General features: G+C 45.1%; 2 protein-coding genes across 8 annotated transcripts in view; one reads left to right on the top strand and one right to left on the bottom strand.

Annotated features, from left to right (window-relative positions):
* EFCAB5 (EF-hand calcium binding domain 5) overlaps window positions 1-5,063 on the bottom strand; it is a 36,665-nt gene extending 31,602 nt beyond the window's left edge. For 3 of the 7 annotated variants that reach the window (XR_010435554.1, XR_010435555.1, XM_064677461.1), the window contains exon 1: window positions 689-3,897. The gene's annotated coding sequence lies outside the window, so the exon portion shown is untranslated. Of the gene's footprint in view, window positions 1-688; window positions 3,898-3,944; window positions 4,014-4,514; window positions 4,655-4,968 lie in introns of those variants that run through there. The other 4 variants (XM_064677460.1, XM_064677457.1, XM_064677458.1 and 1 more) reach the window with 4 other exon arrangements.
* The window catches only part of SSH2 (slingshot protein phosphatase 2), a 95,237-nt gene continuing 72,403 nt past the window's right edge, over window positions 4,770-27,603 (top strand). Inside the window, exon 1 of the mRNA XM_064677452.1 lies at window positions 4,770-4,999. Within this exon, the coding sequence (XP_064533522.1) occupies window positions 4,937-4,999 (63 nt within the window). The 5' untranslated portion in view covers window positions 4,770-4,936. The remainder of the gene's footprint in view (window positions 5,000-27,603) is intronic.

Raw genomic sequence — 27,603 nt, 5'->3', positions numbered from 1 at the left:
CTGGACATGGCACTCAGTGCCAGGTCTTTGGTCAAAAGTTGGACTTGATGATCTCGGAGATCTTTTCCATTCTTAATGATTCTATGAGTCTATGATTCTATAAAAATACAGACAGCTCTCATGGCCTATGGCATTCCCAAATGGAGCCCAAATAACAGTAAGCATGGAGCACAGAGGCAAACTTTAGAAACACCTAGGAAGTTTGAAAGGTCATATAAAGTTTCCTGTAAGCCTTTGTTCAAGCTGAAGGCAAGATAAGCTTTCCATTATTTAGCAGGATGCCACTTTCCTGACTCCTTTTCTGTGAGAAAAATATCCTTGCTGGAATCCCTGCAGGTACAAAATATCTCTGTGTTTTCTGTACAAAACCCAAATCTGCTCATAAATAAGATTCTTATGGTTTCATTGTTATTCTGTTAGGGAATTTTGATGGGTGGGATAGGGCCAGGAAACACTACAGTTTGTTTAGGTAAGTATTTTGGAGATGTCTGAGTCACAAAATCTTTCCAAAAACAGAGTCCAATCTTTTTGAGACTCTATCACTCTAATGTGTTCCACAGAGCATGTTTATCTCATCAATCACAAAGAGCCCAATACCCTTTTCATACATGACCTTTTCAATACAATTAAAATTTTAAAACATTTTTCTTTTTTGCTTTCTGAAGCTTTGAAGAACTGTTTTTCTTACCTTTGGAGCAGGTATCAAAACAGATCTTACTCCTCCTGCATTCAAAGTGGCTTTGCAAATCAAGAGGAATTTAATACATGCCCATCTGTTCTCCACCATTAAAAATCTTGAAGTGAATTAGGGATTTCTCAGACCTGCTGTGGAGCTGGGCTGTGAGTTTTACTCCTCTGTGTGTTTGCAGTTGCTAAGCAATAATCCCAAAGGTTGCTATGTCTTTCCACGAGCAGAATTGCTGTAGGTTGTCTTTTGGCTTTGGCACAGCCCAACAGACTCTTCTGCACTGAACTTAGATCATTGCACCACATGACTGAAAATAAAATCCAAAAAGGACTAGGAATAGCAACAGACAACATTAAGGGCACAAGTAGAGAATCTGCAGGTGCCCAGTGACAGGTTTACCTTCAGATTCGAGGATCATGAAATCCAGAACTGTCACAAGTCCATTACCAGCTGAAGGGAGGACTGTGTTAACCAGATGTGAGAATCTGAGACATAAAATTAATTCCCAACTCAAATTTAAACATTTTCAGGCTTTCTTTCTTGTGAAGAACTGCATTGCTTTGAAGCAGCCTTGCAGGAAAGGCACATACAGCACTAAATAGGGGGGAGTGCCCAGTGCCATTTTGTTAGACTGCTTTTATACCTGAATCTAAAGGAATGTGATGAATCTCCTTTCATAATTTCTCCTACATTCTTTGAGGAATAATATGCAACATAGGGAAAGGAGAAGGGAAAAGACAAACACATCTTCAGCAGCCATCCTGCACTCATTTACTCTAACACAAATCAGGTGCCTCTTCAGCGATTTCCTTGGGTCAGGCAGGACTTCCAGCTGAGACATTTATGGCAATTTCTGCCAGGAAACAAGGTTTATCTAATGCTGGTTTTAATTTGTATTTTGTGCTGGAAGTGGCATAATCTTTGGATTTCCTACCTGCGGGAAAACTGAATTGTGAATTTATCTGCAGTATTTGTCATTGGAAGAGCTGCACAATCCCCTGCCCTCTGGCATGGTATTAGTCTCCATTTCATGGGACAACTTGTAAGAAACCTTGAAATAGAGGAGGTCAACTTTCATGTGAAAAATAGCTGTAATAAATTACCATTTCTTTGCTATTTATTTGGAAAAAATGTATCAGAAGGAAATGCAGTGCATTTCCAAGACGTGTTGAAGTCTACCATCAATTATGTTAACAAAATGAAGCAGAAAATTAGTGCACAGGACTAATTTAAAATGAGGCTTTAAACTGGATTGTGCACTTTTGTCCTCAAAGCGGGTTGCACATGATTAATTCCTGTTATCTCTTCTCCCAGGTGTGCCTGGTTTTCCCCCTTTGCAATCCAGAATTCTGTTGCTTATTATGATTAACTTACAAGACTTTTTTCAGTATGAAACATAAATTAAGAAGATACTCTCCCTTTTGCTAAGTGATTTTTTTTTTCAACCCCCAAACAAGAGCATACAAATAGAACTTGGAAGGAGGGATCAAAATGGCTCTATTTTTGTTTTTCTGGAAGTGGAATCCCGTGGGTTAAGCAAACCTTTAATTGTACCCTATTTAACTTGGCTGTTATCCCTTAATGTTTTTGCTAAGCAAAGTGTATCTTTTTATTATGCCATCAAATACTTGCACTGTTGACAAAATAATGGGCTGACTATGTCATCACAGATGTTTTGCTGGAATTGCCTCTTCTGTCTTTTTTTTGTTTTTCTGTGTAAGATACATTTTGGGAGCACTCTGATGTCTTTTGCAGCCAAGATTATGCAATAAAAGCCCTAACATGTAGTAATAACAAGTTGTGTTAGCCAGAGAAATGTTTGCAGTGTATTAAATAGTCAGTTTTGGAAATGTTTACAAAACCAGCTCATGTAGAGCTCCACGTCCTTTAAATGCTGCACTGGGCTGAAGCTGCAGGTGCTGACCACACAGGAAAGAATAAGGCCACAGGCTTCCAGTCTCCTTTTTGTACCAACCCTGATGCTGTGACCACAACCTGCCCTCTAATTGCTCTTTTCAATCCCAATACATCTGCCTTTTAGCTTCCCCCTCCACATTTAAATTCTGCTGCTAAAAGACACTGCACGTGCAAATGATACCTTTCTAAGGGCTGGAGAACCACCCCAATCTGTGATTATTGTAATTAACAACTGATATGTTGGACTGTAGATAGCAACTCTATTATTTACTTGTGGTAAATGTTTTTTATAAGGGTTTGCTGTTCAAATACCTGGAAGAGCTACAGGGTATATAAAAGTTACACAAAAGTAAATTTGGAAGTTGGTGTAAATAATCATTTCTCGATAGTAATCCCTGCATGACTTGATCAAAATCCAAAATGAAACGCCAGTCCCAGGTGAGGGAACTGCTACAACACTCTGGGAACTTCAGTCATCCATCCTCTGTACCAGTGCAGAGGCATCTGAAGATGAGCTACGTGCCTTGAAGCAGCCCTATATTTGCAGGAATGAAACTAAAAACCCTCAAATTATACTTTAGAGAAAGGTGAACAGTCATATGCCAGAAGAGGAAAAAACTTTCCCATCCTCAAATGGAACTCCTGCCTCTGCAGAAAATCATGGGAAAAACTTTACAGCATCATGGCCTCATGCCTGGCTGCCACCTCAACATGCAGTTTAGTTACTTAATTTAAAAGGAGTCTGGAAGGCACTTTCTTGACCTCTTTGCCATGAATCAGTGTGCTGCAAGCACACCATCCATAAATACCGTGTTTCAAAAAACCAACATTTTGGCTGTAAAACGCAGGACAAGGGCTCTTCATTTCCCAGTGGGTTTTGCTTATTCTCCCCATGTGCTCAGATCCCTCTGGGGAGTCTTTTGGATGTGCAGCCCACCCTACAAACAGGGACAAACAGGGAGCCTGTCCTCAATCCCTATCCTCCATCCCTGTCCTCCATCCTCGCCTGTCCACCAGGAGGCAAAATGCTTCATTAGCGATCCTCACCTCTCCATTGCAGCAAAGCCCAGCTACAGGAGCCTCCCTGATCATTATTTTAACTGGGGAATAACCTTAAGAGCGACCATGAGGCTTCTCTGGCACTTAAAATTTACAGGGGCAAAGTGCAGTCAGCCTGAGGAGCAGATCAAAGCCATGTCAGCCATATGCTTAAAAGGAATCTATGGGTAAATACACACTCTTGACAAAGAATTTGCTGTGTTTAATATTTAGAACGGCTTCTGGTTATCATTTGTGATGGTGTCATTCAATACTCAAGACAATTCTTGATCCCAGTTACCTCCTTCCCATGAATTTGGTGGATTCTTGATCCAAATTACCTCCTTCCCATGAATTCGGTAGCACCAGGCTGAAAATGCAAGGCAAATGAAGTTTAACAGCACTTGACCCTTTGCCTCAGACCCCAAAGCGCTGGGCAGTTCTGCATCTGTGGATGTCTGAGTGCCTAAAATGTCTCGTGTACTCATCAGACTCGTTTTTTGCTGCTTGGGCTTGTGCATTGATGTATGAAGAGATGTTATATGCTGTTTTCATTATGGAAAGAGTTACTGTTGCTACCACAGCTGAGGAAAAGCTACATTATTTGAGCACTAATGCCAACTTTCACCCGTGGGTGCCAAGCCCGCTGTCACGGATCCCAGTGGGATGGGACTCCACAAACCATCACCAGCCAGGAGGCACACTGAGGGTGCCCAGCTGACACACATTCATAAAAGCCACCTCTGGGGCTGAGAGACAGGAGGGGCGACGCTGGGACCCCCTACTCCACTGCCGTTCCCTCAGGGACCAGGGGTGGATGCCAGGACTCTCCAGCTCCCTCAGGGACCAGGGGTGCGATGCTGGGACCCACCTCACGCCCCCAGCGACCAGGGATGGATGCCGGGACCTCCAGCTCGCTCAGAGACCAGGGGTGCGATGCCGGGACCCGCCACCCCCGCCGTGCCCTCAGGGACCGGGGGGCGATGCCGGGACCCCCCTCAGGAGCCGCCGGCGCCGCGGGGGTTAACGCGGCGCGGCCGCCAGGGGGCGGCGCCGCGCGCGCGCTGACAGCCGGCGCGTGCGCGCTGGCGCCTCATTGTGCCCGGCCGGCCCGGCCCCGCCGTGCCTCAGTCGGCGAGAGGCCGCGGGCGCGCGCGGAGCTGCTGCCGCTGCCGCCCCCTGCGGCCGCCGCCGCCACCTCCGCATCCCCCCCTTCCCCCGCCCGCCCGCCCGCCCGCCATGGAGTGACGGCCCCCGCCGGACGGCCGGACGGGGGGGCCCCGCCGCGCCTCGATGGCTCTGGTCACGGTGCAGCGCTCGCCTACCCCCAGCGCCACCTCCAGCCCCTGCGCCTCGGTGAGTCCCCGGCGGGCGCTGAGGGGGCAGCGCGGCGCTCGGCGGCCGTTGGGGTCCGGCGCGCGGCGCTGCGCATGCGCTCCCCACCCCCCCACCCCTCCCCTCGGTCGCCCCCCGGTGCCGGCGGGGTCCGGGCCCCGGGCCGGGGGCGAGGGGGGCCCGCGGTCCGCCGGGAACGCGGGTCACACACCCTGCGCTGTGGCCTGGTGACAACCCGGGGGACGGGCGGGGGGTCCCGCCGCCCCTCAGCAGGCCCGCAGTTCCCTACCGGCCCTCGGGGCACCGCGGGGCCCCGGTCAGCCCCAGCCCCGCTGTGAAGGATGGGGCAGCGCGGGGCTGTTTCTGTAAATCCGCCTGGTTTAGTCCGTGCTCATTGTGTGCGGTGGGAGAGGCGGGAAGCGTGTGTGGAAGAGACCTGCCATGGTTGGGGCTCCGGCCGTGCTCAGCTGATCTCATCTGACAGCACCTCTGGGTATCCCCAGCGCCCTGCCTTGGCCAACACATAAGGGTGCTTTTGCTGCCCCTTCTTCCGAATGGTGAATATAATTTTCACGGGGCTGTGTCAAGCCCAGGACAGGCACAGAACGGCAGATTCCAAATCCCCGGGTGAGATGTGCAGCGGGACAGATGTTCCCATCGCTGCCCTGGGTCAGGCTTCTGGCTTTCCATGCTCTTTACACTTAGGACAGACTGTTGTTTTAGTACTTCTGTGTTGTAAAATCCTGCTTGTTAACCCCTTCAGCTGCTGCCAACCCTGTTTCCTATGTAACCAAGGATGAGAATGAAAATAGCTTGCTTTCACGTCTGTGTGCTCAGTTCTAAGTTAGCTTTTATCCTTAAAAAACCTCATGCATTATCACACTGGCGTTATGTCTGGTTTGCAAATGTTTGGAGGGAGAGAAGAATTGAAATCCCAGTTGCTTCCGTCGTGGAGGGGGGGGGATGAAAAAGCCAAGTACTCTGAAAATATTTCTTGTTGTGTTAGGTAACCTCTTCAGAAACTAGATCAGCTACTTGACAGGTCCTGCCTGCCCTGACAGCATTTTAGCTGTCAGAACACTTATTTTTTTTCCCCCCTCTTTCATTCCCATGCCTCTCCTAAGGTATGTTTATTTAGCAACACAGATTAATTTCACTTATATTTCTCTGCTATAAATATTAATGTGCTGTCTTACTCAGAGATTGCCTCCCCCTTTGACTTCTTTATCCTTTCCACTATTCCTTTTCCCAGACAGTTATTGTATTTAAGATGCCTTGTGAGAACAGATAGAGCTCTCTTGGCATCTTCCTTCTTTCTCCCACTTGGATGCATAACCCCTCCCTTTCTTAAATATTTTATATATATATGAACAATTAGTTGTGTTCTTTAAAGCTTTTCCATCTGGAACAGCCAGGCTGTTTCCCAACCAATTAAATTAAATTGAAGCTGTGCTGATTTTTGGACACTACTTAGTTTTTAAATATAAAAACAACTCCCTGTGGAGCCTGATAAACCCAGGGGGTGCAGCTTTCAGTGTATGTATCTATATTCTCTTTCTTCCATCCCATAGTTCAGAGTGTATTCTGTGCCAGCGGGGTTTGTACAGCCTTGGTGCCCTATCCAAAAATAAGTGTGTACCATGTTCCTGGCCTGCTTTTGGTTCTCATAATTGCTTCTACTTTCTCACACTTCTCTTGCAGTATAAAGTGCAAATGATTTTCATCACATTCTGCCCTTAACTGCTGTTGTTTGAGCACTTCTGCATTTCCTGTTGCAGCTTCCTAACCACACTTCAGGGGTTTGGCTGCCCTTTTAGCCTCTCCTTAGATAGCTGGGCTTGTTTCTCCATCCTTCTGCCAGGGTTTTGCTGAGCTCATGTGTGTTCCTCCTCTGCCACAAACTTCTTGTTTCTTACCCAGAACTTTTGGTATCATTTCAGATGATGTTCCCTCCTCGCCTGCTGAGGGCTCCTGAACAAGGGCAGACACGTTTTTAGTCCTTAAGAGAGCTTTGGGCCTGCCACACTTGCTGTTGTGATGGATCCTTGTCAGCTTCAGCAGGAGGACTTGATTCTTTGAGTTTTAATTGAAATTGTTTCTACCATTCTGTTGTAACCTGGTGGTAGCTTCCTTCTATACCAAGTAACTATCTCCAAGTTACTACTTTAAAAGAAAGCTCCTCTTGCTGAGTAATTCTTATGAGTAGTATAAGGGTCTGTCCTGCACCGTGGAACACTCTGCTTTGGAGCAAAGATTTTCTGGTGCTGCTGGAACTTTGCTGTTCCAGCTTGTGGGCAAGGGAGAAGCGTGTTGGTGTGCAAGCATATGGCTCTGTCTAATTCTGGTTCCAGGTCACTAAGAATTTTGAGGACAGAAATGGATTCTCTTTAAAATTGCTCAGTGTCTTTTTACTTGAGAGATAAACTTCTCAGGCAAGGAGAAAGGGTGAAATTGGTGTCCTCAGACTGAATTTTTTGCATTAAGTATGCCCTATAAACTGTTATAATTGGCTCTTGTGGATTCAGGGGAGTAGCTGATCTCAATCACTCTGAAATTGGATGGCTTTTATTTATAGGTTTTTATCTTGTTCTCATTGCCATAGAGCATCTCATGAGCATTCATTTCAGGGTAGTTCATGCAAAGTGTCCATTATACATTTACAGCCCTCTGGTTGCTTGATGACTTGTAAAATTCCTTTAATTGTCGGTCCAGACTTTTGCTGTTTGTTTTGGCCTTTGGTTATGCAGTCACTCTTGAGAAATCAGACTGCAATCTTCACTTCTTAAAGCAGAGTAGTTGTCTTCTGACATGCCCTGTTGGCAGACAGTGGTCCAAGGCAGGACTGTGCCTCATTAAAATGTAAAGGTACCACGAGCCAGAGAGGGGCTCCCTTGGTGCTCATGCTGATGTATTGTTGTTCAAAGCAGTTGTTGACTAATAAATCTGTATCAGAAAATCTATTGAAACTCGCTCTTTTATACTATTTGTATGCACAGTTCAAAAAAAAAATAATTCTGTAGTTTCTTTAAGGTGCAGTTTTCTTTTTTGTCTATTATATCTCTTTGCTGAGAAGTGAAGAAGCTGGGCAGGCAATGTGGCCCTGGCTGCTCTCACAGTTCACTTGCCTTCCCTACCCTCAGGGACACAATATGCTTTCATTGGAAGGGACCGACTGACCCAAAAAGAGAGGCTGTGCTGTACATGTATTGTTCTAAAATGCACAGTTTGGGAAAAAAAATATGCTAAAGCAAATGAAAACCTAAGCCATTGAACTTCCCCTCCTTAATCCCAGGAGAACAGCTTGAGCAGGAAGCAGAGTCCTGCAAATGTGTTGGGGAGTCTCTGTCATGTTGTGCTTGGGAGCTCCTTTCTGGTGGAACTTACAGGAAACACTTTTCCCACTTATTTATGGGGAAGGTAAATATAACATTTCTCTACCCCTGGTCCTGTAATTGCTGTTAAACAATGTGGTAATTCTGAGTTTACTTAATCATTGGTAAGTCTGGTCTATCTCACATAGAACTTATTTTTCTTTTTTCCTTTTTTTTTCTAATTAATTAAGACCTTGATAGCTGCTGAGTTTATAGCATTATGGAGAGTTGATTTTTGGAGGGGACTACAATGTAGCTGAGAGATCAGAAGCTTCTTATGAAATACTTAGTAGATTTAGGAATGCCTGATCTTTGAAGATGGTATCATCTGTTGTTCGTTGGTTTTCCTCAGCTGATGTTTTCCAGGTATAGCCAGAGCTCATTCTGGAAACTGAAGTGTTTGGAGGCAGTGGCCCAGAAGGATGAGCTGATTCCTGCTTCAGGCAAACCTTGTGCTGTACAGAGACCTCAGATTCCTGTGGTGCCAGCTGTCACCATTTGGGAGATAAAACTGTTTCAGTGAGGTGACCTGTTACTTCTTCCCTGTCTTTCAAACTTCTGTTGAAACTTCTGTGAGGGAACCAGAAGACCTCTACCTCTTGCTGGGCTTGATGCTGTGTTGTTAAAAGATGAGGATTTCTCTCCAGCAGCACAAATAACTTTTGTGTGTGTAAATGGATTCATGTGTGGTGATATTCTCCTGTTCCTAAAGCAGCTTGATGGTCAAACTGTGACAAAAGACCTGTCCCTTCTCTGACAGATCTGCTGCCTGTGCATACACACTGAGCAGGCTCTTGTAGGGATCTGCATGAAATCAGATCCTCAGAGGATCTGATCTCTTTAGGGGTCAGAACAGTATTTGGAGCTGAGAGGGAGGATGGTGACAGTTGAATTGGAGCATCATAGAGAAGCATTCTTAAAACTTTCAAAGTACAAGAAAAAAGTCTTTACCTTTTTTTTTTTTTTAAGGGATCTGACTGTCCCTTTGTAGCACATCTCAGTGATAGGCTTGATTTCTGTTTTGTCTTATTTCTTCTTGAAACAGCCTAAGGTTTCTTTACAGAGCTGGCATTTGCTTCTCCCACATTCTTCACCTTCTCTTTGTTTTGTTCTTGAGGTGTTGCTTTCCCAGTTGTCAGTTCTGGAGTATTTGTGTCTTGACCAGTGAAGTCCAGCCCACAGAAGCTCTGGTAGTTGGCCTAGAGACTGAAGCCTACTTTTCTTGGGATAAGAAGTCAAACTTCTTCTAGTACTGTGTCAATATTGGCCTAAAATGGCCATTTTTAGGTTGAGAGGGAAATTTTGTCTTTTTACTTATTTCACCCTTTTTTCAGTCCACCAACTATGATGCAGCTGCTGCATTTTAGATAAAAAACTCTTCAGCTCTGTTGTATCTTTGGAACTATGAACTTGCATTGAAACAAACTGAGTGCAGCACATATTTAAGTTCTAACCTCTTGAGTTCCAGCAGCACATAAATTCTTGTGTTTTGAAAAGGAGCTTGTAATTCAAAAATGAAAATAACCTGTGATGCTGTAATGAGTCATTATCTGACCAGTATTGATTCTTGCTGTTTTAAGAAATGAAAGTAAGTTGAAAAGGGCAGGGTACAGTAGCATCTACAGTTATTTTGGGAGCCAATGACACATTTATTTGAGTGGAAAATGCTATTTTGAGTGGAGAGTACCATTCACAAAGCAGTCTGCTGGAAATATTTTAGTGTAAGAGGGCTGCCCTCATGCAGGGGTAATGCCTGAGGATTTCCAGTTACTGGAAAAAATTCTGAAGGATCTGTAGCTGCAACTCTGCTGTCTTGGGAAATGGGGAAAAAAAATAGCCTTTGGGCAGCTTAGCTCAGTGTAGCTGCTCCCTGATCACAGGCTGCAGCTCAAGGTTTCATTCTTCAGTCACAACAAACCACATCCTCCCAGGAGCAGAAGCAAGAGGGCTGTTCACAGGCTCCCGGGAACGCCTGTGCACTGGGAGCTCCTGCCATCCCTGCAAGAATGTGCTGGAAGGGAAGACTTCAAACATGCCCTTGTCCTTTTAGAGTTCAACTGACAGAAAGCTTTTACTGTCTTCATGTCTGACTGTTGCTGGTGCCAAAAGCAAGAAGTATGAACTGAGCTGCTGGTTTGCGACCGATGCTTCATTCCTAAGGACTGGCCTTGGAACATGAGAGCACTGGGCTGGTCAGCTGCCTGCTCCAAGTGTTCCAGTTGTTTAGTTCAGCCTGTGAATTTAAGAAATCTCCTGTCTGTGCCATTGATTTGCCTGAGCATTCTTTTAATTTGATTATTACTGACAGTGAAGCTCATATCTTTTGTGTAAGAGGGGAATCTTGGAAGCAGGAGAAGAAAGAGCTGATATCTATTGGAAGTAGTGATTTAGACAAGGCAGACAGTGTTTCTTACCTTTTGGCTGGAAGCTCTTCCTCCAGAGTGCTCTGTTTAAAGGGATAAAAAATTATGAAGGCCAAAAGCCATTTTTGCATTTCTGAGTTGGGCCGTATGAATTGATTAAATTACTGTCAACCATCTGCAAAATATCTTATCTCAATACTCCAGTGCTGCAGTGCCTGTGTGCCCGTGGTTTAGTCGGCGTTTGGGCAGGCCCCTGTTCGGGTTTGAATGTGTCAATAGCTTTTTGCCCAAACAGAATGACTCTGAATATGCATCTTATCAGCGTGGCTCACTGCAGGCTGATCTCCTCTGGAAGGCAGAGGACGTTGCTGTAAGATGAGTCACACAGTTAAACAGCTCGTTGCTTCCATGGTGAGACGCGCCCTTACTGAGCACCCAGCGCCGGCAGTGCCCTGTGAACTCCTCATGGCCCCGCTGAACAGAAATGCCTTTGGGCTGTGGCTGCTCCCTGCCTTTGGGTGCACTGGTCCTCTTCCTTCTCCCAAGGAACCCCTGAGCCAGGGCTTCACACCAGTAGTGGAGTTACTGCATTGGTGTGGGCTGTTTCAGGGTGAAGTTAGTGGGGAACTTGAGGCCACAGTGTAAACTACTTGTATTGAGGTAATCAGAGACATTAGGTTATTTCATCTGACCTATTTGGAAAGAACTCTTTTATCACAGATCACGCTGTCCCTGTACTAAGTTCGTACCAGAGCTCAGCAGGTGGCTTGGATGCTTGAGCTTTTCACTGCTCTGCAAGTAGAGCGGTGAAGGAGACCTTGGAGAAGTAAATTCCAGAGATGTTGTCTCAGGAGTTGATCTTCAACTTTTAACTGGATTAAATATCTGAGAAGTGGATTTTAATGTGGAGAGCTGGTCCTTTCACAGGGAACTGTGCCTGTCCTATTATTCTCACTTGCTGCTATTGTGTCCCTTCTGTTTTGATGTACAGAACTATCATATTTAAAACTGCAGCAAGAGCTTTTAAGACTTGTTCAACTGGCTTGGTTTAGCTTCAGTGTCTGACATCTGAGAAATGTGCATATTAGGATTCTTCAGGAAAAAACCAAAACCTGTTAGGCTTTTCATCTCTAAGCCTTTTAGTGGTGATGAGAGGGAGGGATAAGGCATATGTCTTCCATGTGTAAAATACTTTGCTTTCCAAAGGAGAGCTTTGTTGGTAGTTTGAGGTCTTCTGAGTGTTGCAGGACCAACCCTTTGGCTCAGTCCATTTGAAGATGGAGTTTCCCATGGGTCTCTGAAGCTACTGAAAGGACTGCAGAGAGTCAGCAGGTGTCTGTGAGCTTCTTGTGTGGTAGCAGGTATCCTTTTGAGCCTGCTGTTCCCTTGCAGCAGTCCCAAGTTCTGGAGTGTCTTCTGTAGGAAACAGGGTGTCACACTGAAAATTTAGCTCATAAGTAGCTGTGGGGCAGGCAGGGAAATGACTCAGCTCTCTGACCTACAGACAGGAGCTAAACCTAGTTACAAGAGGAAATGCTAGGTGAGGAGATAAAGGTGTTTCTGGAATAAGGATTGATTCTTTTTTTGTTTTTTCTTTGTTTCTGTTGTTGTCTTTTTGGTTTTGTTTTCCTTTCCGCAGTCCTCCTCAACAGTTTAAAATAGTTTAAAGACAAACAGCTCTGGGCATGTTCTTCAGAGGTGCTGTAACCACAGTATTTAAGTACAGTGCTTCAAACTGTGGTATGGAACAGCTACCTAGGTGCTGTATTATATTGTCTTCCTGAGTGAAGTGCAAACCTTGAAATGACAGCCCTCCCGTTTGCCCTTTAACATTGCAGAATGGTTGACAAAGATTTAATTCACTTTCTGAACAAATATTTTTCTTATGTAACATCTAGTGAGTTTCGTTACTGGGAGTTTCCTCTGTTTTTGTTTTCAGCCGACTTGTGCTTATGTGGGAGAGCAAGCTTGTGACTTCAAAAAGTGAAGTGAAACAGGACAACTTAGACTTTTTTGTTCTTTGTGACATTTCTTCCTCTGTGATAGTGTTTTGGTTCTGCAGCAGTTAATAGAATGTCTAAGCCTGAATTCCAGCTCTTAATGAATCTTCAGACAGCAGCTACCCCTGTAGTGTGGGTCGAGTCTAATTTTGCATGAGCTTGTCAGTACAGTTGCACATGGGAATCAAATATTAATATATTTTCTCTTGCTTTTTGTGTCCACCCCTCATCGTGTCCCTCAGCACTTCGCTGTGTCACTGCCTCAGCGGTGTCCTGGGAATGAATTGTCCTGTGCAGCTTCTCTCTGCTCCTGAATCTCAAATAAAGGAGCGTCAGGGCAAACCAATATGAAGAGAGCATATTTTCAAATGCCTTCCCAAAAGTTGGGCATGGTTATATAAACTTTAAGGCAAGGGAGGCATTACAAGTTAACGTTCATAGTATGACTGGAATAGAGTTTGCATCGTCTCAGTGGGTGAAATGAATATTTTTCACAAACATTTTACAGATCCCTGATCTCTACAATGTGCTTCATGCTGCAAAGATAAGAACTGTGCCACAGGCTTCTGCAACCCACACTTCTGGTCTTTGAAGTGGAATTTTTTTTTTTCTTTTACACATACACCAGAAACTGCTCTTGTAGGGAGGAAGCTCTGTTTAACTTAGATCTGTTCATATTGACTGTAGATGGCTGAGATGGTTATTTTGGGGCAGTTTCTGTCTGGTTCTCTTATGAGTGAGAAAGTTCAGACTTGACTTTGCCTTGAGGAGAAGGGAGAAGTTTGACGAGTTTTTTTTTTAGTATTTGAGGAGAAGATGGCATGAGCCAAAATAAATTTTTAAGCTTAAGTACTTGTTCACATCTTGATTCTAAAGTTGAGAAGTGCCTCATTTAAAAAGTAAAGTATTAAAAAACCCTATAAAACCACAATTAAACAACCCCCTCCCTACAAACATCCCCCCAAAACCTCGGAACAAAACCCAAACCAAAAGTACTCAGCTTGTTTAGAGTTTAAACTTGCAAAGGTTTGGTTTTAGGACAGATGAGCAGAGAACACCTCAAGCTGAAGGGAGTAAGTGCAATGACAGCTTGAGGTGAGAAGTGATCTGGGCGTGTCAGAATTTCATGTACTCGCTGTGATGTGGGACATCCCGGACACTGAAACTTCACTGTGGTGGTGAACATGCTCTGCACATGCTGTGGGAGATGCTGAGGAACCCTGAAGCAGTGAGAGATACCAACAGGGCATTAGTGAAGAGTCTTTTCTGGGGGCAGATGGGCAGTGATTTCCCAGCCGAGTTGCTCGCGGGCGCTTTGGCTGAGGCGCAGCATCGCTCTCCGAGCCTTGGCGCGGGTTCAGTGCTCTGTGTGCTGGGGAAGCTCGCTGTGCAGAACGTGAGAACTTCCTGCTCTGATAAGGAACCAACAGCTCTTCCAACAGGTGCAGCCTTTAGCTGCAGTCCTGAAGATGTCACAGAAACGTTTGCTGTCATGGGCCTTCGATATTGTCAGACCCAAACTGAGGAGTTCCTTGTGACAGAGTAGTGGAACAGGCCTGAGTCTGGCCTGAACATTTCAGAAGGCACAGCTTTGCCTCCTGCCTTGCACTGCTATGATAAGAGAATTAGGAGGGGAAGCTGTGTTCAAGAATCTCTCATCTGTGATGGTGGCTCAGACTGAAATGGAATAATGTTATTTTAAAGGGTGCTCTAAAGCACTAAAGCTTTATAAATATTAATTTTGTTCATTTGTTTCCTAATAAAAGGCTTTTATTCATGAAATCGCTATTTATTTATTAACCTGACAAACTAATAGCAAGCTCTCTTCTTTCAGTGTATGCATGTGCCATATCACAATTCTGCTTGTCACCGTAATAAGAACTTCATTCATCTGCCTTAAAATGTCATTGATAACAACCTGGCAGTGGCCCAGCTTGGAGCAAGTTAACTACAAAAGGCTGCATTGTAAACCTTTCTGAGAGTACATGCTACATTAAGTCTAAAATTAAAAAAAAAAAAAAGAGAGAGAGAAAGAGAGAAATGTGCAGGCTGGTCCGAGCTGCACATAACTGCCAAAGAGCTTCAAACCTCTGAAAAAAAAATTGAGCTCTGTGGAGAGGAGTTCTGGCTGCAAATGGGATAGTTTGGAATGAAGGATGCATTCTGCTCACTCTAAAACCTTTGAGGTGCACTGAATTTATAAACCTCATCTTAAAATGAGAGGGAATGTCTTGCTGAACCACAAGCAGCTAAATGAGAGCTTGTACATGTAAGGATCTTGTTATTTCCTTTGGTCTCTGCTTTCTTCGAGTGGCTGCCCGGGATAAAAACTGCAGTCTGAAAATAGTCACAGGCCTCTGGGACTTAACTGCTGGAACACTGTGAGGGAGTTTGTCTTGGTTATAAAAACCTTCCCCGACCCCAGCTGCAGCCTGTGCACCAAATGCATTTATGCTCCCATAGGGTCACAATGCCAGGAGGGTCTTCACACTGAAGTTCAAGTGCCTGGTCGTTGTGCCATTTCCTCTGGAGGTACCTCAGCTGCTCGTTGCTCTGTAATCCTGTATATGGGCTTCACATTCATGGAGATTTAGAGCTTCTTGCCTTGGACTCTCCTTAAAACTATTAGGAATGCAGCTTGTAGCCTGGGTGAGGGGGAACTGAACTGCTCAGGAAACAGAGGCGGAGTCTGTGAACTTTATGGAGGGAAGCTCCCAGGGAGTCTCCCTGTGTTGCACGTGAGGGCTGTGGGTACAGCCCCTGACTAACCCAACCAGCCTCACTGAACAATTTAACAGCTGAGCAGAACAAGAAGCTTTAAGGCAACTTCATCCAAGGTCTTCTGGGAGCACTGTAAGCATGCAGTAAAACACCGTGGTTCCCATCCTACACTCCAGAAATGGAAAAGGCTCTGTGTGGGGAAGGGCTTGCTCACAACTGTATAGTCTGATTTCTTAACTGGAATAGGGAGTCTTAAAAAAAAAAAAAAAAAAAAAAAAACACAAACTAAAACCTGCAATTTCAAACTGCTTCACTTGTGTGGTTTTTGTTTTGTCTCTTTCTTAAGTATAGTGTATGGACAGCGCCATGGGTTAGGGAACACTTCAACTTCATCTTCAGAGACTTTTCGTATGTAGCCTCCTGCTGAAGTCAATGGGTGTGGAGGTAAGCAGTGCCGAGTGCTTTCTGAAACATCACTGCCACCCACTCTGCAGCCTGATGCACACAGCACTCCTTGTATTTCAGCATTGTTTTTCTCCAAAAAAGTCGCATGTGGTTGCACAATGAAGACACTGCTTATTTGTGTAATGCAAATCTGTTCCTGCTTGTTGGTACAAAGTGCAAGCAGAGAGCATCAAAGTGTGGAGACCTCACAGATCCTGCATGAACACTTGCCACTGAACCTCAGTGACATCCTGCATTATGTCAGAATAAAAGATGACATCACAGTTGGTCTGTGAGTGAATGGGATTTGAACTCAGGGTTGAATGTTGCTGCCTGAACCGTTTGTGCTACTGATGCTCAGCATCCTTTGCCCTGCTATTGTTTGTTTGTTTGTGTATTTTTACAACTGCTGAGTTTAGTCTCTCAAAAGTTAATTATTTTATCAGGAGGCAATCAGAATCAGCAAGAGTTTCCTGTTTCCATGTCTTTCTGTTGATTTCCTTTTTTGTTGAAACACAACTTTCTCTGTTGAAACACAACTCAGTTGCTGCACTCTTGAGTTTCCCTCTATTGCCTTAAAGTGGAGGGAGGGGGAACTGTCTGAAATAGCCTGATATTCTCACAGAGATATTGACAGTGGGGTCTGGTGGCTAAATTGTTGTGATAAGACACAAATTCTTCAGCTGATGCTGTTGAAATCCGCTGACTTTTCTGTGCTCCTAATAGAAGGCTTTAAAATATCCAGCTGCAGACTGATCCTCTCCAAGCATGTGACACTGACATCAGTCCTAGAAGTGAGGCGTTGAACTGCCTCCAAAAATGAGCTCAGCGGGTAATATTCAATGCACTGATTTAGCAAGATATTGGTTAATTTGATTACATGGTCACCTGTACATACTGCTTGGAAGATGGGAATTCATTCCAAATTTAGTTGCTCCAGATACTGATGTTATAAAAATCCTCTTGATCAGATGCTGTGCTCCCACTGTATGCTGGGAGCTGGGCTTGGCAGAGCCTATCTGTAATTGCCACTAATTTGCTCCAGGACTTGCCAGTTTCTTGGCTTTTCTTCTCCCTTCACCCCTCCCAATAAGCTGTAGGGAATAAGAGTGGGATTCTGTCGTTAAGCCATCCCACTAAAGCCACTCATAAAACTTGCTTGATTTTCTTACGGCTCTCCTGACTTTTTTAAATGGCTGCATTAGAACACAGCCGTGGCCTTTCCCAGGACTTTGGGTAGTGGTCCATCTTCAGCCTCACCCACCATCCAAAGCAGAGGGACCAATATGAAATTAAACCCTGGCAGAAGGGCCCTGGAGGCTTCCTCCCTGATGTAGCTTTAGGTCAGCAGTAATTGCAGCCTTCCTGTTACAACCCACACAAAGAGCATGGATTCGGGCAGCACAGGAGTGATGCTGACCCCAAATAAACATACTTGCCCATTGTTTTGTAAACTTGAAGATATTCTTTATTTGCCTTTGATTACAGCAGGAGTATGTTCTAGATGCTGCTGTCTGAGCACCTCAACATACGTCTGATTATTTATTTGAAACATGAGCATAAGAGAAACAGCACGTTAGAAGAAAGGTTCATGTGAATTTGTGCAGGAGCAGTTTTGTCTCCCTCACCCCGCCCAGGATTTTCTGCCTGTTACTGCACATTGCAGGATTGTTAGTTTTGGATGCTGTTTCCTCCTGAGTACAAGTCTTTATGAAGCTGCCCATAGTGTGGCTCTTTTCTCTCAAGAAACGCTGCTGCTGACTTAAGACAGAGGAAGATGCTGTGTGTTACAGGACTGTAACCATGTCTGCATTTGCAAGCTGTTGTGCAACTGAAGAACTACATTGTGCAAAACAGAGTGGAAAAACTGCTGCTGAAGTGCACAGGAAGTTGAGGCGATGGGAAGCCCTATGTTTAGAGCAAGAAGAGAAGCTGGGTTTGAAGAGCAAGATAGGAAAACTCTGGTCCTGCAAGAGTAAATGATCCCTTAGAGCAGCCAAGGAGGCTGGTTGGTGTGAACTCTGTGCAAAGTTCAGTGGAGAGTGTGCTCCAGTGTCCCAGGCAATGCTGCCTCTTCCTCCTTCTTGTTTACAAGAAGCTGGCATGATTTCAGAATAAACTGCTGAAACATCCTTGGTGGGGAGGAGGATTGGGATGACAAAATACCTCTTTGCGTGTAGGAAGTTACTGCTACAGCAGGAACTGTGCAAGTTGGCTGAATGGCTGCTGCCTGGGTTTGGTTAATGTCAGGAATTGTGCTGGTGGGAAGCGAATCCCGGGGTGGGAATGTGCAGTCCCCGCGGTGCCTCAGCAGTTCAGAGCGTTCTTCAGATGCTGCCTCTGCAAAAGGAGGGAATAAACTTCCGCTTTTCCCAGTAAAATGCCTGTGGTTCAAGCATCACAGAGTTGGTCTGGTCCATCTTTATTTAACAATAACAAGAGTTGTGCAGAAAACACGCAGGGCACGGAAATGGAGAGCTGAGCCCCATCTCTCCTCAGCTGCTGGAGGGCGGGAGGAGGTGGGGAAAGATGGAAAAGTGGAAAACAGCTTTGCCTGAGCCTGTTTTGATACTGAAGAGCTCTTTGCAGTGATTTGAGAAGGGGGTGGGGAGAGAACCAGATGCTCTTAGGAAGTTCATACCATTGTTAATAATGTAATTCACAGATGGTGGTGAAGGCCTTGAAGAGGCTTTCATGCAGTACTTACGCTCTGTAACAGATCATCACATAAGGGCTCACAAATAGAGATGACTTAATCCCAAGGATGAGTCTACAGTGATCTGTTTGATGGTGGCTCTGCAGATCACTGCAACCTTTTTAAACAGCTGAGAGCCTTCCGGATCTCTAAATGTTGAGCACTAGAACTGGATCAATCCCTAATTAAATTGTCAGGATGAAATGTTAGTATAGCTTTGAGACTTTTCCAATGAAAGTAGCTCTCATGAAATTAAAAAAAAAAAACAAACAAAACCACGTTCCTTTGTCCTGGTACAGAAATGAGTACAGATAAAGTGTACTGATCATCAGTTTGTACAGTGCCATCTTGTTAACAGGTAGTTCTGCTTTTATTTCCATTTGTCTGGTTGGAGCTGGAAGCAAAGCCTGTGTGTGCTCTGAATAGCTGTCAGTACTTTGTGACAGCTAAGGAGAAGGAACATCCTTGCTTGTCCTGGATTGCATGTCCTCTTTTTGAAAAAGAAGTCACTCTTACCTATAAGCTTTATAGTAAATGAACAGGCTGCTGGTTTTCAAACATGTAGAATCAGAAGGGATTTAGCTCAAGTCTGTGCAATTGAATTCAAATATTTGTATGTTTGTGAGAGGCTTATTGATAAGGTCTTCACTGGCTGCTGGTCAACTTTTTTGTTTGCTGTAGGCTGTATAACTACAAGTATATATCAGGGACTAGTAAGCAATAGTAGCTTGTGTATGTAGCACTAGAAATCAAAAGTTTCAAATAACATGAGAACTAATCTTGGCTTTGTTGTTTATTTTTCCCTTTCAAATGCAGCTTCTCCCTTCCTAAGAGACGTTTCCAGTGTGGGTTTTGTTATTATTATTATTAACTTCTTCAAGTTTAAATTGAGTTTAGTAAATTGACTTCTTGTGATGTTTGTCATGTGATGGTTCATGAGCCCTGAAGAATGTGCTCCTGTGACTTCAGCCATGTATTTGCCCCTACCAATGCAGCTGTATCATGTGTTCTTGTTGGTCTTGCATTTTGAGCTAAGTAGTGGAGGGGGTTGGGAGGGGAAAAAAGGGAAACTATTTCGGGGCTAAGCTACCAGAAATTCTCAGACTACTTAATTTGTGACCTTGCTCACTAGTTAAATGCAATCCAGGATTTTCTACCTCTTCCATAGTTTCACAGAAATGTTTTCTGCATTAAAAGCCTGGTTTTATTCTTACTATCCTAGTTAAAAATCCAGGAAAACCCAATGCTTTGGTAAAAGAAATATCTTGACATCTTGGGGGAAGAGATTTTTTTAATCCTTGGTGGGTGGGTAGGTGTGTTTTAACTGAGAAAGTTAGAAACTATCTTTCTGTTCCACATTTTTTGCACATATCAGCTGTGGCATCTGTAAAGCAATATCTTTATTGCTGCAGTAAAATGAACAAAGTTGAAATGTCTGTATTTGTGCCAAGAATTTACTGTTTCTCCACAATGGCCAAAGTTTTGGAGCACTAGAAGTGCTGTTAGTGAGCCTGTACAGCTCCTTGTCCTGTGTGTGATGTCTGTGTCCATCCCCCTCTGTGCAGTGGAAGTGGAGCCCTCCCAGGACTGAGGACTCACAAGGTCAGACTTCATATTAGGTTTGTTTAAAGCAGCACTTTCAAACATTTGGGCATCCTTCTGTTTAATTTCCTGACACCATATAATACTGTTTTGCAGATATATATATATATAATATATATGTATGTGCTGCTACTACTGCATTTCCACCTCTGCATTTGATACAGCAACTGCTGTTGGGTGTAAATCATGTTGCAGCAGAGCTGTACTCTAGAGTTCACATACTATTAGTTGTTGGTTTTTTTGTAGTTTTTGTGTCTGTGTAGGCTAATGCATTTCTTCAGATTTGAATCCAACATCAAAGTAACATTGGTTAATGTTTTTATACCACCTTTTTTCCTCCAAGTTGGATTTTATTTTCAGCTCTATTATTTTTGCTGCATAATTTGAGGCTTTTTGCTTGCTCTTCACATTGTTAAAAAAAAAAAAAAAAGAAAACCAACCCACACACAAAACTCTGTTTTGCTTAGCTCATACAGTATTTCCACTTGGCTCAGAAGATGTGGATTTGTGAGCTGAGGGAATCCTCATTTGGCTGGTCACCCGAGCTTTCTTCAAGAGCATTAGAAGGATCTACAGCTTAAGTTCATCAGAGGACTGACCTGCTCTGGTTTTAATGAGATTTATTATACCTGTACCTGTTAGATTTTGTGGCTTTGATCTTCAAAATGATCTGAATAAACTTGTTAGTAAAAGCAAAGCTGTTGACAGCAAATTGACTCCTTACCGAATCTGCCCCGTGTTAAGAGTATTGATTTTTGGAGTTAAAATAACTTCCCTTGTGGCATTGGCATGGAACTTCTCTGTGGTGTTTGGCAAAGTGCTTGTGCCCATGTTTGTCCTCTTAGCTCCTCCAGTCTCCCCTCTCAGAAAACCACGCTGATCAAACCCTGATATCGCAGCCCAGGCTTGGAGAGGGTGAAGGAAACAAATCTGGAAGTTAGGGTGGATGGGTGGTTGTGTGTGAATGTTATGGATACAGCTGCATTCCTAACACACACAGGAGAGCTTGGGAGGGGTTGGTCTTGGCCAAATATAAATGTGTATTTTCCTAAAATTGCCTCTGTTTTGCATAAAATTTTGACAGCATTTAGTGATTTTCATTAGCTTAAAAAACCTGAGAGTTCTCAGTTTGCTCCAAAACAAGTTCCTGTGAACTTTCAGCTTGTCCAATATCTGTGGACTCAAAGGGGATCCAGAGGCACCAGAGTGGTGTAGATGTGCACTGGTTATGGTTGAGTGAAGGCAGCACTGGGGAGCATGGGCAACATGAGCAGGGAAACTGGTGTCTGGAATGAGAGTATCTGGGTCAGCCTCCTCGGGAGCTGCAGGACACGTGAGATGCTGCACTCGTCTGCTTTAACTTCCCTCAGTTTGGTGACTTCCACGGAGCTTTAACAGGGCCACGGAAGATGCAGCTTGACAGGCCTGCAGCGGAGGTGGCCGCCGAGCACAGTGATTTGACTTGTTCCATCAAGATTTGGCAAGCCTGGTGACTGGTGATCTCTGGGGCTGTGAAGAAGAATGTGGCCTGTCAATAACACAACTCATCAGCTTTCCCCTGCTGGCACTGGGAGTCTGGGCATGCAGCTCTGGGGTCTGAGACAAATGCATCGCTGGGTGTAACGCCTTTCCTTTTTTTTTTTTTATAGATGTACCTATTAATGGAAGCAGAGAGCATAATGTAATCTTAAAATAGCTGCTCCGTGAATGCAGAAACATTCCACTTCTGACTAATCGGCCATTCAGAACGAGCATTTAAATATGCACCAGGGACCGAGCGGCGGCTCCGTATCCGCGCGAGTGGAGTCAGAAACGTGCTGCAGAGCAGAGCTGGGCAGGCACCCGGCTCCCTGTGCTCTCCTCTTACCCCACACCTCCTCACCTCAGTGAGTTCTACCCTGGGAGGCAGAATGCATATCCTGCTTGCTGTCTCTCTGGTTAGGCAGCAAGCTGAGGGGGCTGTTCATTCTCACTGCTCTCAGGACTGAGGATCTTGGAAGCATGAGGCTGATAAACAGTCCTCAAAACCAGATTTCTCTTTCTCTTGGTTGTGAATGACCAGGAACACAAAGAGCTTATGGTCCGAGTCCTGGCTCTAGTGCATAGATTGGAGAGCTTGGCAAGCACCAGGGAGCCCATGTGCAGTGTTTTGACTCTGGCAGGCAATGCCTGCTGCTCCAGAGCCTCTGGCCCAGCTTCACAGTGAAAGATACACAGATACAGGCAGGGGCTGCAGGGGCGGGATCCATGTGGTCTGTCCTAAAACCTGTCCCAGCTTAAGGATTTCTCCAGCAACTGCTCACTGCCTGTGCAGGGGAGGGTGCCAGGTTACCCAGGGCCTCCTCCCAGGGGACAAGTGCCATTGGAAGTCACTGTGGTCTCACCTGTCAGAAAAGGACAGGCTTTCACACAGCCACTTTCACACAGCTTTCTGTGCACTGTTTCTCTGCATGGGAGGGAATGGGCAAGACTCTTCTTGGGATTCCTCTGTGCCTTTACTGGGTGTGTTTTCTTCACTGGGTCAGGCTGTTGATGCTTTGTGTGTAATGAGACAGTTCTCGTGGTCTGCATGTGCTGGATTGTGCACAGCACTGGCCTCTCCTGGCAGGCTGGGGGTGAAGACTGGCTCCCTGCTCCTAGTGCTGCCTTCACTCTCCTGCCCACGGGCTCGGTGCCAAGGGAGCTGCCTGGGCCAGACCAGCCAGGCAAAGTCTACAGAGGTGATTTTCTTTTGCTGATCAGTGTTGCTTTTCCAAATCCCACATGGCCTATATGGCTGTAATAGTATCTCATTTAGAGCTGACCTCAAAGGCAAGTTCTCCTCTACTCCCAAAAAAGGGAGGTTTTCACGTAAGGGCTTACACTGGTTTAAGGCAGCTTTATCTTAGTATAGCATAAACCTGTTTCTAGTTATCTTTAGGCAGAAAGCAACTGGGGGATTTGGATTGGACTGGATGATTGATTCCTGCTGATTTAAGCAATCCATAAGGAGTGCCTTTTGCCCTTACCTAGCTAATCTTGATTTCCCTTTCTGGCACAGGCAGCAGCAAGTATTTATGCTGCATTGTCTTTTGCAGTGGGACAAAGTTCTGGGAAGTGCTGTACTCTGAGCATTGGCTTCTGCAGCTCTGCTCTTCAGGTGGTTATTTATGCAAGGCACAAGCCAAAGGGAAAGGGGAGTTTTAACTGGATTAACCTCAAGAAGAGAGTGTGGGGATTTAAGGATTAATGAACCAAAAGCAGCCAGCAATCACTGACTTAAAACCTGCTGTAAAAGAGCCAGTCCCTGCAGACAGGAAATACAGTCCTTCCTTACCTGCACAGCGTTGAGATCAGCAGTGTTTTTACCTTTGGGGTATTAAAGAAGATGGTCTTGGGGGTGCAGGGTAGGTGTAGAGTGTTTTCTCTCAAGACTGGTGTATTAATGGAAAACAGTTTGTAATTGGCAACTCTTTAAGAAAAAGCAAGTGAACCATTGAGTGCTCAGATGAGATCTTAAACCTGGCACTCAGAAGGTATGTTGGTGGCTTGCTCCAGTATAATGAGAACATCTGTTTTCCATAGACTTTCCATAGACTCTTCTGACTTCGTGCACTCCCCTTGTACACCTTCTTCCCTTGCCTTCAAGTGCTTCTATCATCCCATATATTTTTTTTTCCACTGATGCTGTTATGTATCCCCTGCAGGGAAAATCCTGGTAGATTACCGGATTGATAGAAAGATTGGGAGGCGTGGGAGAGATCAACAAAAACCTGTTACTAAGGAGACACGAGTTTTAGCATTGAGTCTCTAATGGCCAGTCTGCCGAAGGGGAAACAGATGGCACAAAGGAGGCTGGGATTATACAGACAAGTACTGCAGGGCCACAAATCTGATACATCCACTGAACTTCCTGGGGTCAGGCAAATCCAGGCTTGTGCCAAGACTAATGTGGTTCCTTTGCCTTTGGCACAGTGTTTCTGTCCTTCTGTCATTAAAGGCTGTCCTGGACAGTGGGCTTCTGCCTCAAACATTCCTGCTCCAGGGAACAGCCAGGTTTGGCACAGAGTGAGGGCAAGTGGCTGTGTGGAAGCCTGTCCCTTTGACAGGTCAAGCTGTACCCACTGCCAGTGGTACTTGCATCCTGAGAGGGGGAAATAACCAAACGTAACCCTGAATTCTGGTTTAGTACAGCTTTTCTCCTATTACTGATGCACTCGTGTAGGAAAGTGACTTCTGTGCTGGGAGAATGGGAGGACGGATGGCAGCCCCAGTCGCTCCTGGCTTTGGACACAGCCTGGCCTTTATTGCAATATAATGTTTCGCAGAGGCTTAAGTTTCAGGAGTGATGCTCCCAGCTGTGCTGCTCGCCCGACGCCTGCTTCCCTGGCTCCTGCCTGCTCTCCAGAGGGACGTGATGTGACACTGCAGGTCTGGACTGAGCAGTGGGCAAATAAGCAAAGGCAGAATTCATCCTGGCTGAGGAGAAACAGTGCTGGAGTCACTTTTGCAAGAGGCTAATTAAGATCTGGTTTTGTATTTAACTTTCAGGCTCTAGAGTGTTGCAGTAAACAGGACACTGATTCGTTAATAGCGGGAGAGTGCTGGATGACTACAGTACTAGAATTAATAGCTTGACAGCATTTCCTTTCCTCCTTTTCTCTCCTCCCACAGCAATTTGGACTGATACCCAAATAAACAATAACAACTAGATTTTTGGAGGAGCTGGCTGGGAGAAATAACAAAAGTCAAGGGTCACTCATTATGCAAGTTTGTTCTGCTCATATTTGACTCATCCAGAAAACCCTGTTCTACTCCTCTGCTTCATGTTCCTTTTTCTTTTTTTTTCTTTTTTCTTCAACCCCTGTTGAGAAGGTGTCATTATATTTGCCACCTTGCTTTAGTCCCTCAGAAACTCCTTAGACCCTTGGATCTCCAGCTGCCGTAGGCGTGCAGTGCTGGAAGAGCGTAGGCAGAACTCTACTGTGGAGGAACAGCGTACGAGAGCCTAAAAACCAGCTCCTGTCAGGCAAGACAATGGCTCTGGCTTAAGCTCCAGCTACATGTGACTAATACCTGGGTGTATTTGGTAAAGAAGTGAGTGATTCTGAGCAGTTTATAACCGTTGTGTCCCAGTTCTAGCAGCAGTGGTCCCCTGCCAGAAGTGGGGCGGCTGGGAGGCTGTTGTGCACCCTGGGGATGGTGGATGTGAACAAGGAGAACACTTTGTACCTTGTGATTCTCTCTGCAGTGTCTTGCCAGGGAATATCTTCAGGCGTTCCTTTCCCTCTGCTCTCCACAGGCTCTGCTTTGTGTCCTGCATGCACAGAAAGCTGGCCCAGCTATTCCTTTTGAAGTTTCGCCTGAAACACTTGGGGTTTTTCCCTACCCAAATGGAGGCTAGAGGTGAAGAGGCGTTGCTGCCAATGCTTCTTCTGATATGGGGTCTAAACTCCTGCTGTTAAAGCTCTACCAGCCACTTCTGTTCTAGATATGCCACTGCAATAGAGCAGGGCCTCCCCGGCTGTGCTCCTGCTTGAATCCAGGGTTATGCAATAGCAGCCTGTGAGTGCCAACGCAGATGCTGCTGCATCCAGACACGCTGTACACTGTAGTTGCTTGGATACCTCTTTTTTGTTGTTATTTTTCTCGCAAATGCTAGGTAATAATTTGCAACTTGTACCGTTGAACACAGTTTCAGGTTAAGCAGTGTAAAGAATCTGAAATATTGATGACTTCCTCTCCACAATGCTTCTTAACGGTTGAGCATTGTGGAATTTGAAAAGATTGAGTGTTGCTCTGCTGCCTTTTCAGAATCTTTATTTCCTCTTCATAAGTGTTAAATAACTTTTCCCTTTGAGAATATCTTTCATCCAGAAAATCATCTCTTAATTATTGATGCAATATGCCGAGGGCCCTGAGTGGCCTGACTGCCAGGGCTTATATTTCGGGTCGGTCACGAAGATTTCTGTGCTGCTCCTAATTCTCTGTGTTGTGTGTTTGTTACGTCAAGAGGAGATTTGACAGGGGCTTGCAGGGATTGGATCTCGGAGGAGCTGAGTGGGTGAGAGTCTCCTGTAGCATTCTGGCAGGGAGAAGGATGCTTATGTGTTACAGCCAGCCCTGGGCTCTAAGAGCATCCTGCAGAGCCGGTGTGGGGTGAAGGTGCAGCTGAAATGTGTCTCAGAGATGGCTGTGTGTGATTTCAGTGGTGGAGTTTGAGGCAAGCTGTCAAAATGAAAAACTTGTGCCTGGTTCTGCTGCTGCAACCACTGATTAACAAGAGGGCTGTGCTGGCACAGCTTTATTCTGTGGACACAACTATGACATAACCAAGAGTGGTATCCAAATAGCTCTGTTCTTGTCCCATTGTGGGAATAATGTATTTTATATATGTTGCAGGTGGATCAGCATTGCTTTAGTGACCCTACTGTATGTTCTGGAAGAAGTCAAAGCTCTAGAGTTATAACTTGCTCGGAGCCCAGAATAACTCCCTGGTTTTTAATGGAGATAACTGCAGCAGGGATACAAATGAGCGTGCACCAAGGTAAACTAGATGCTAACAGGAAAATGGCTGATTGCAAGACAAAGACCCTTCCCTTTGCAGTGTACCTCCCTTCCTTCCACCCTCCTCCTCCTAAAATAGCCCTTCAGCATGAGGAGTGAAAACCAAATATTTCCCTTTTTTAAAAAAACGTTTCATGTTTGTTCATGTCGATGGGAAAGTGACTTAAACCAGAAGCTGGTGTTGTGCATCTGCCACGTCTGATCTACCTCCTTATTCCTTGTAATGCTTTGGTATTGCTCATGGATGATAAAAGATTATCAGCTGCTGTTCCAGGTCTCCGACTTCTCTGCATCTGGCTCATTAGCCAGTTTGCTTTTCTGGCTCCTTCAATCTTGTTTAATTCTAGCTGCCGCTTTTTTAATGCAGCAGTTGAGGAGACTCTCTCTCTCCAGCTGGAAACAGGCCCAGCTTCTGAGGTGAAGATGTCAGCCCTGTGGGTGAGGAGGTGCGTGGCCACGCTGCCCTGGAAGCTCCCGAGGGCACCGGGAGGTTGAGCAAGGTCTGTGTGTTAACAGGTAGTGACTGGAGAGGGTCTGAGGTGTGAATGTCCATCCTGCATAATTGCAGAGGGACAATTTCATGCATGCAGATGTGTCAGCCTGCATGAGTGGATAATGAAGGGCTGCTCGTTGTGGTAACCTGTGGAGCTGGGATTTCATTTTAATCACAGCCTGGTGGTGGTGTGGAAGCCCTGCCCTGAGATTCACCAGTGTACACTTGCATATCTTTGCCTTGGTCTTAGTCAAACTATACCCTTGACGTCAGCGACAGTTCCCACTATGAAAACTGGAGTTCCACTGTTTATACAGTGAGTGAGTTTTCTCACACTTGGCCCGTCACCATAAGCATTTGTGATTGTTCTAGGGAAACAAATGTTCCTAG

This window comes from Pseudopipra pipra, chromosome 21 (assembly GCF_036250125.1).
Source record: "Pseudopipra pipra isolate bDixPip1 chromosome 21, bDixPip1.hap1, whole genome shotgun sequence".
NCBI classification, from domain to species: domain Eukaryota; kingdom Metazoa; phylum Chordata; class Aves; order Passeriformes; family Pipridae; genus Pseudopipra; species Pseudopipra pipra.
This window is presented reverse-complemented; position numbering and strand designations above follow the sequence as displayed.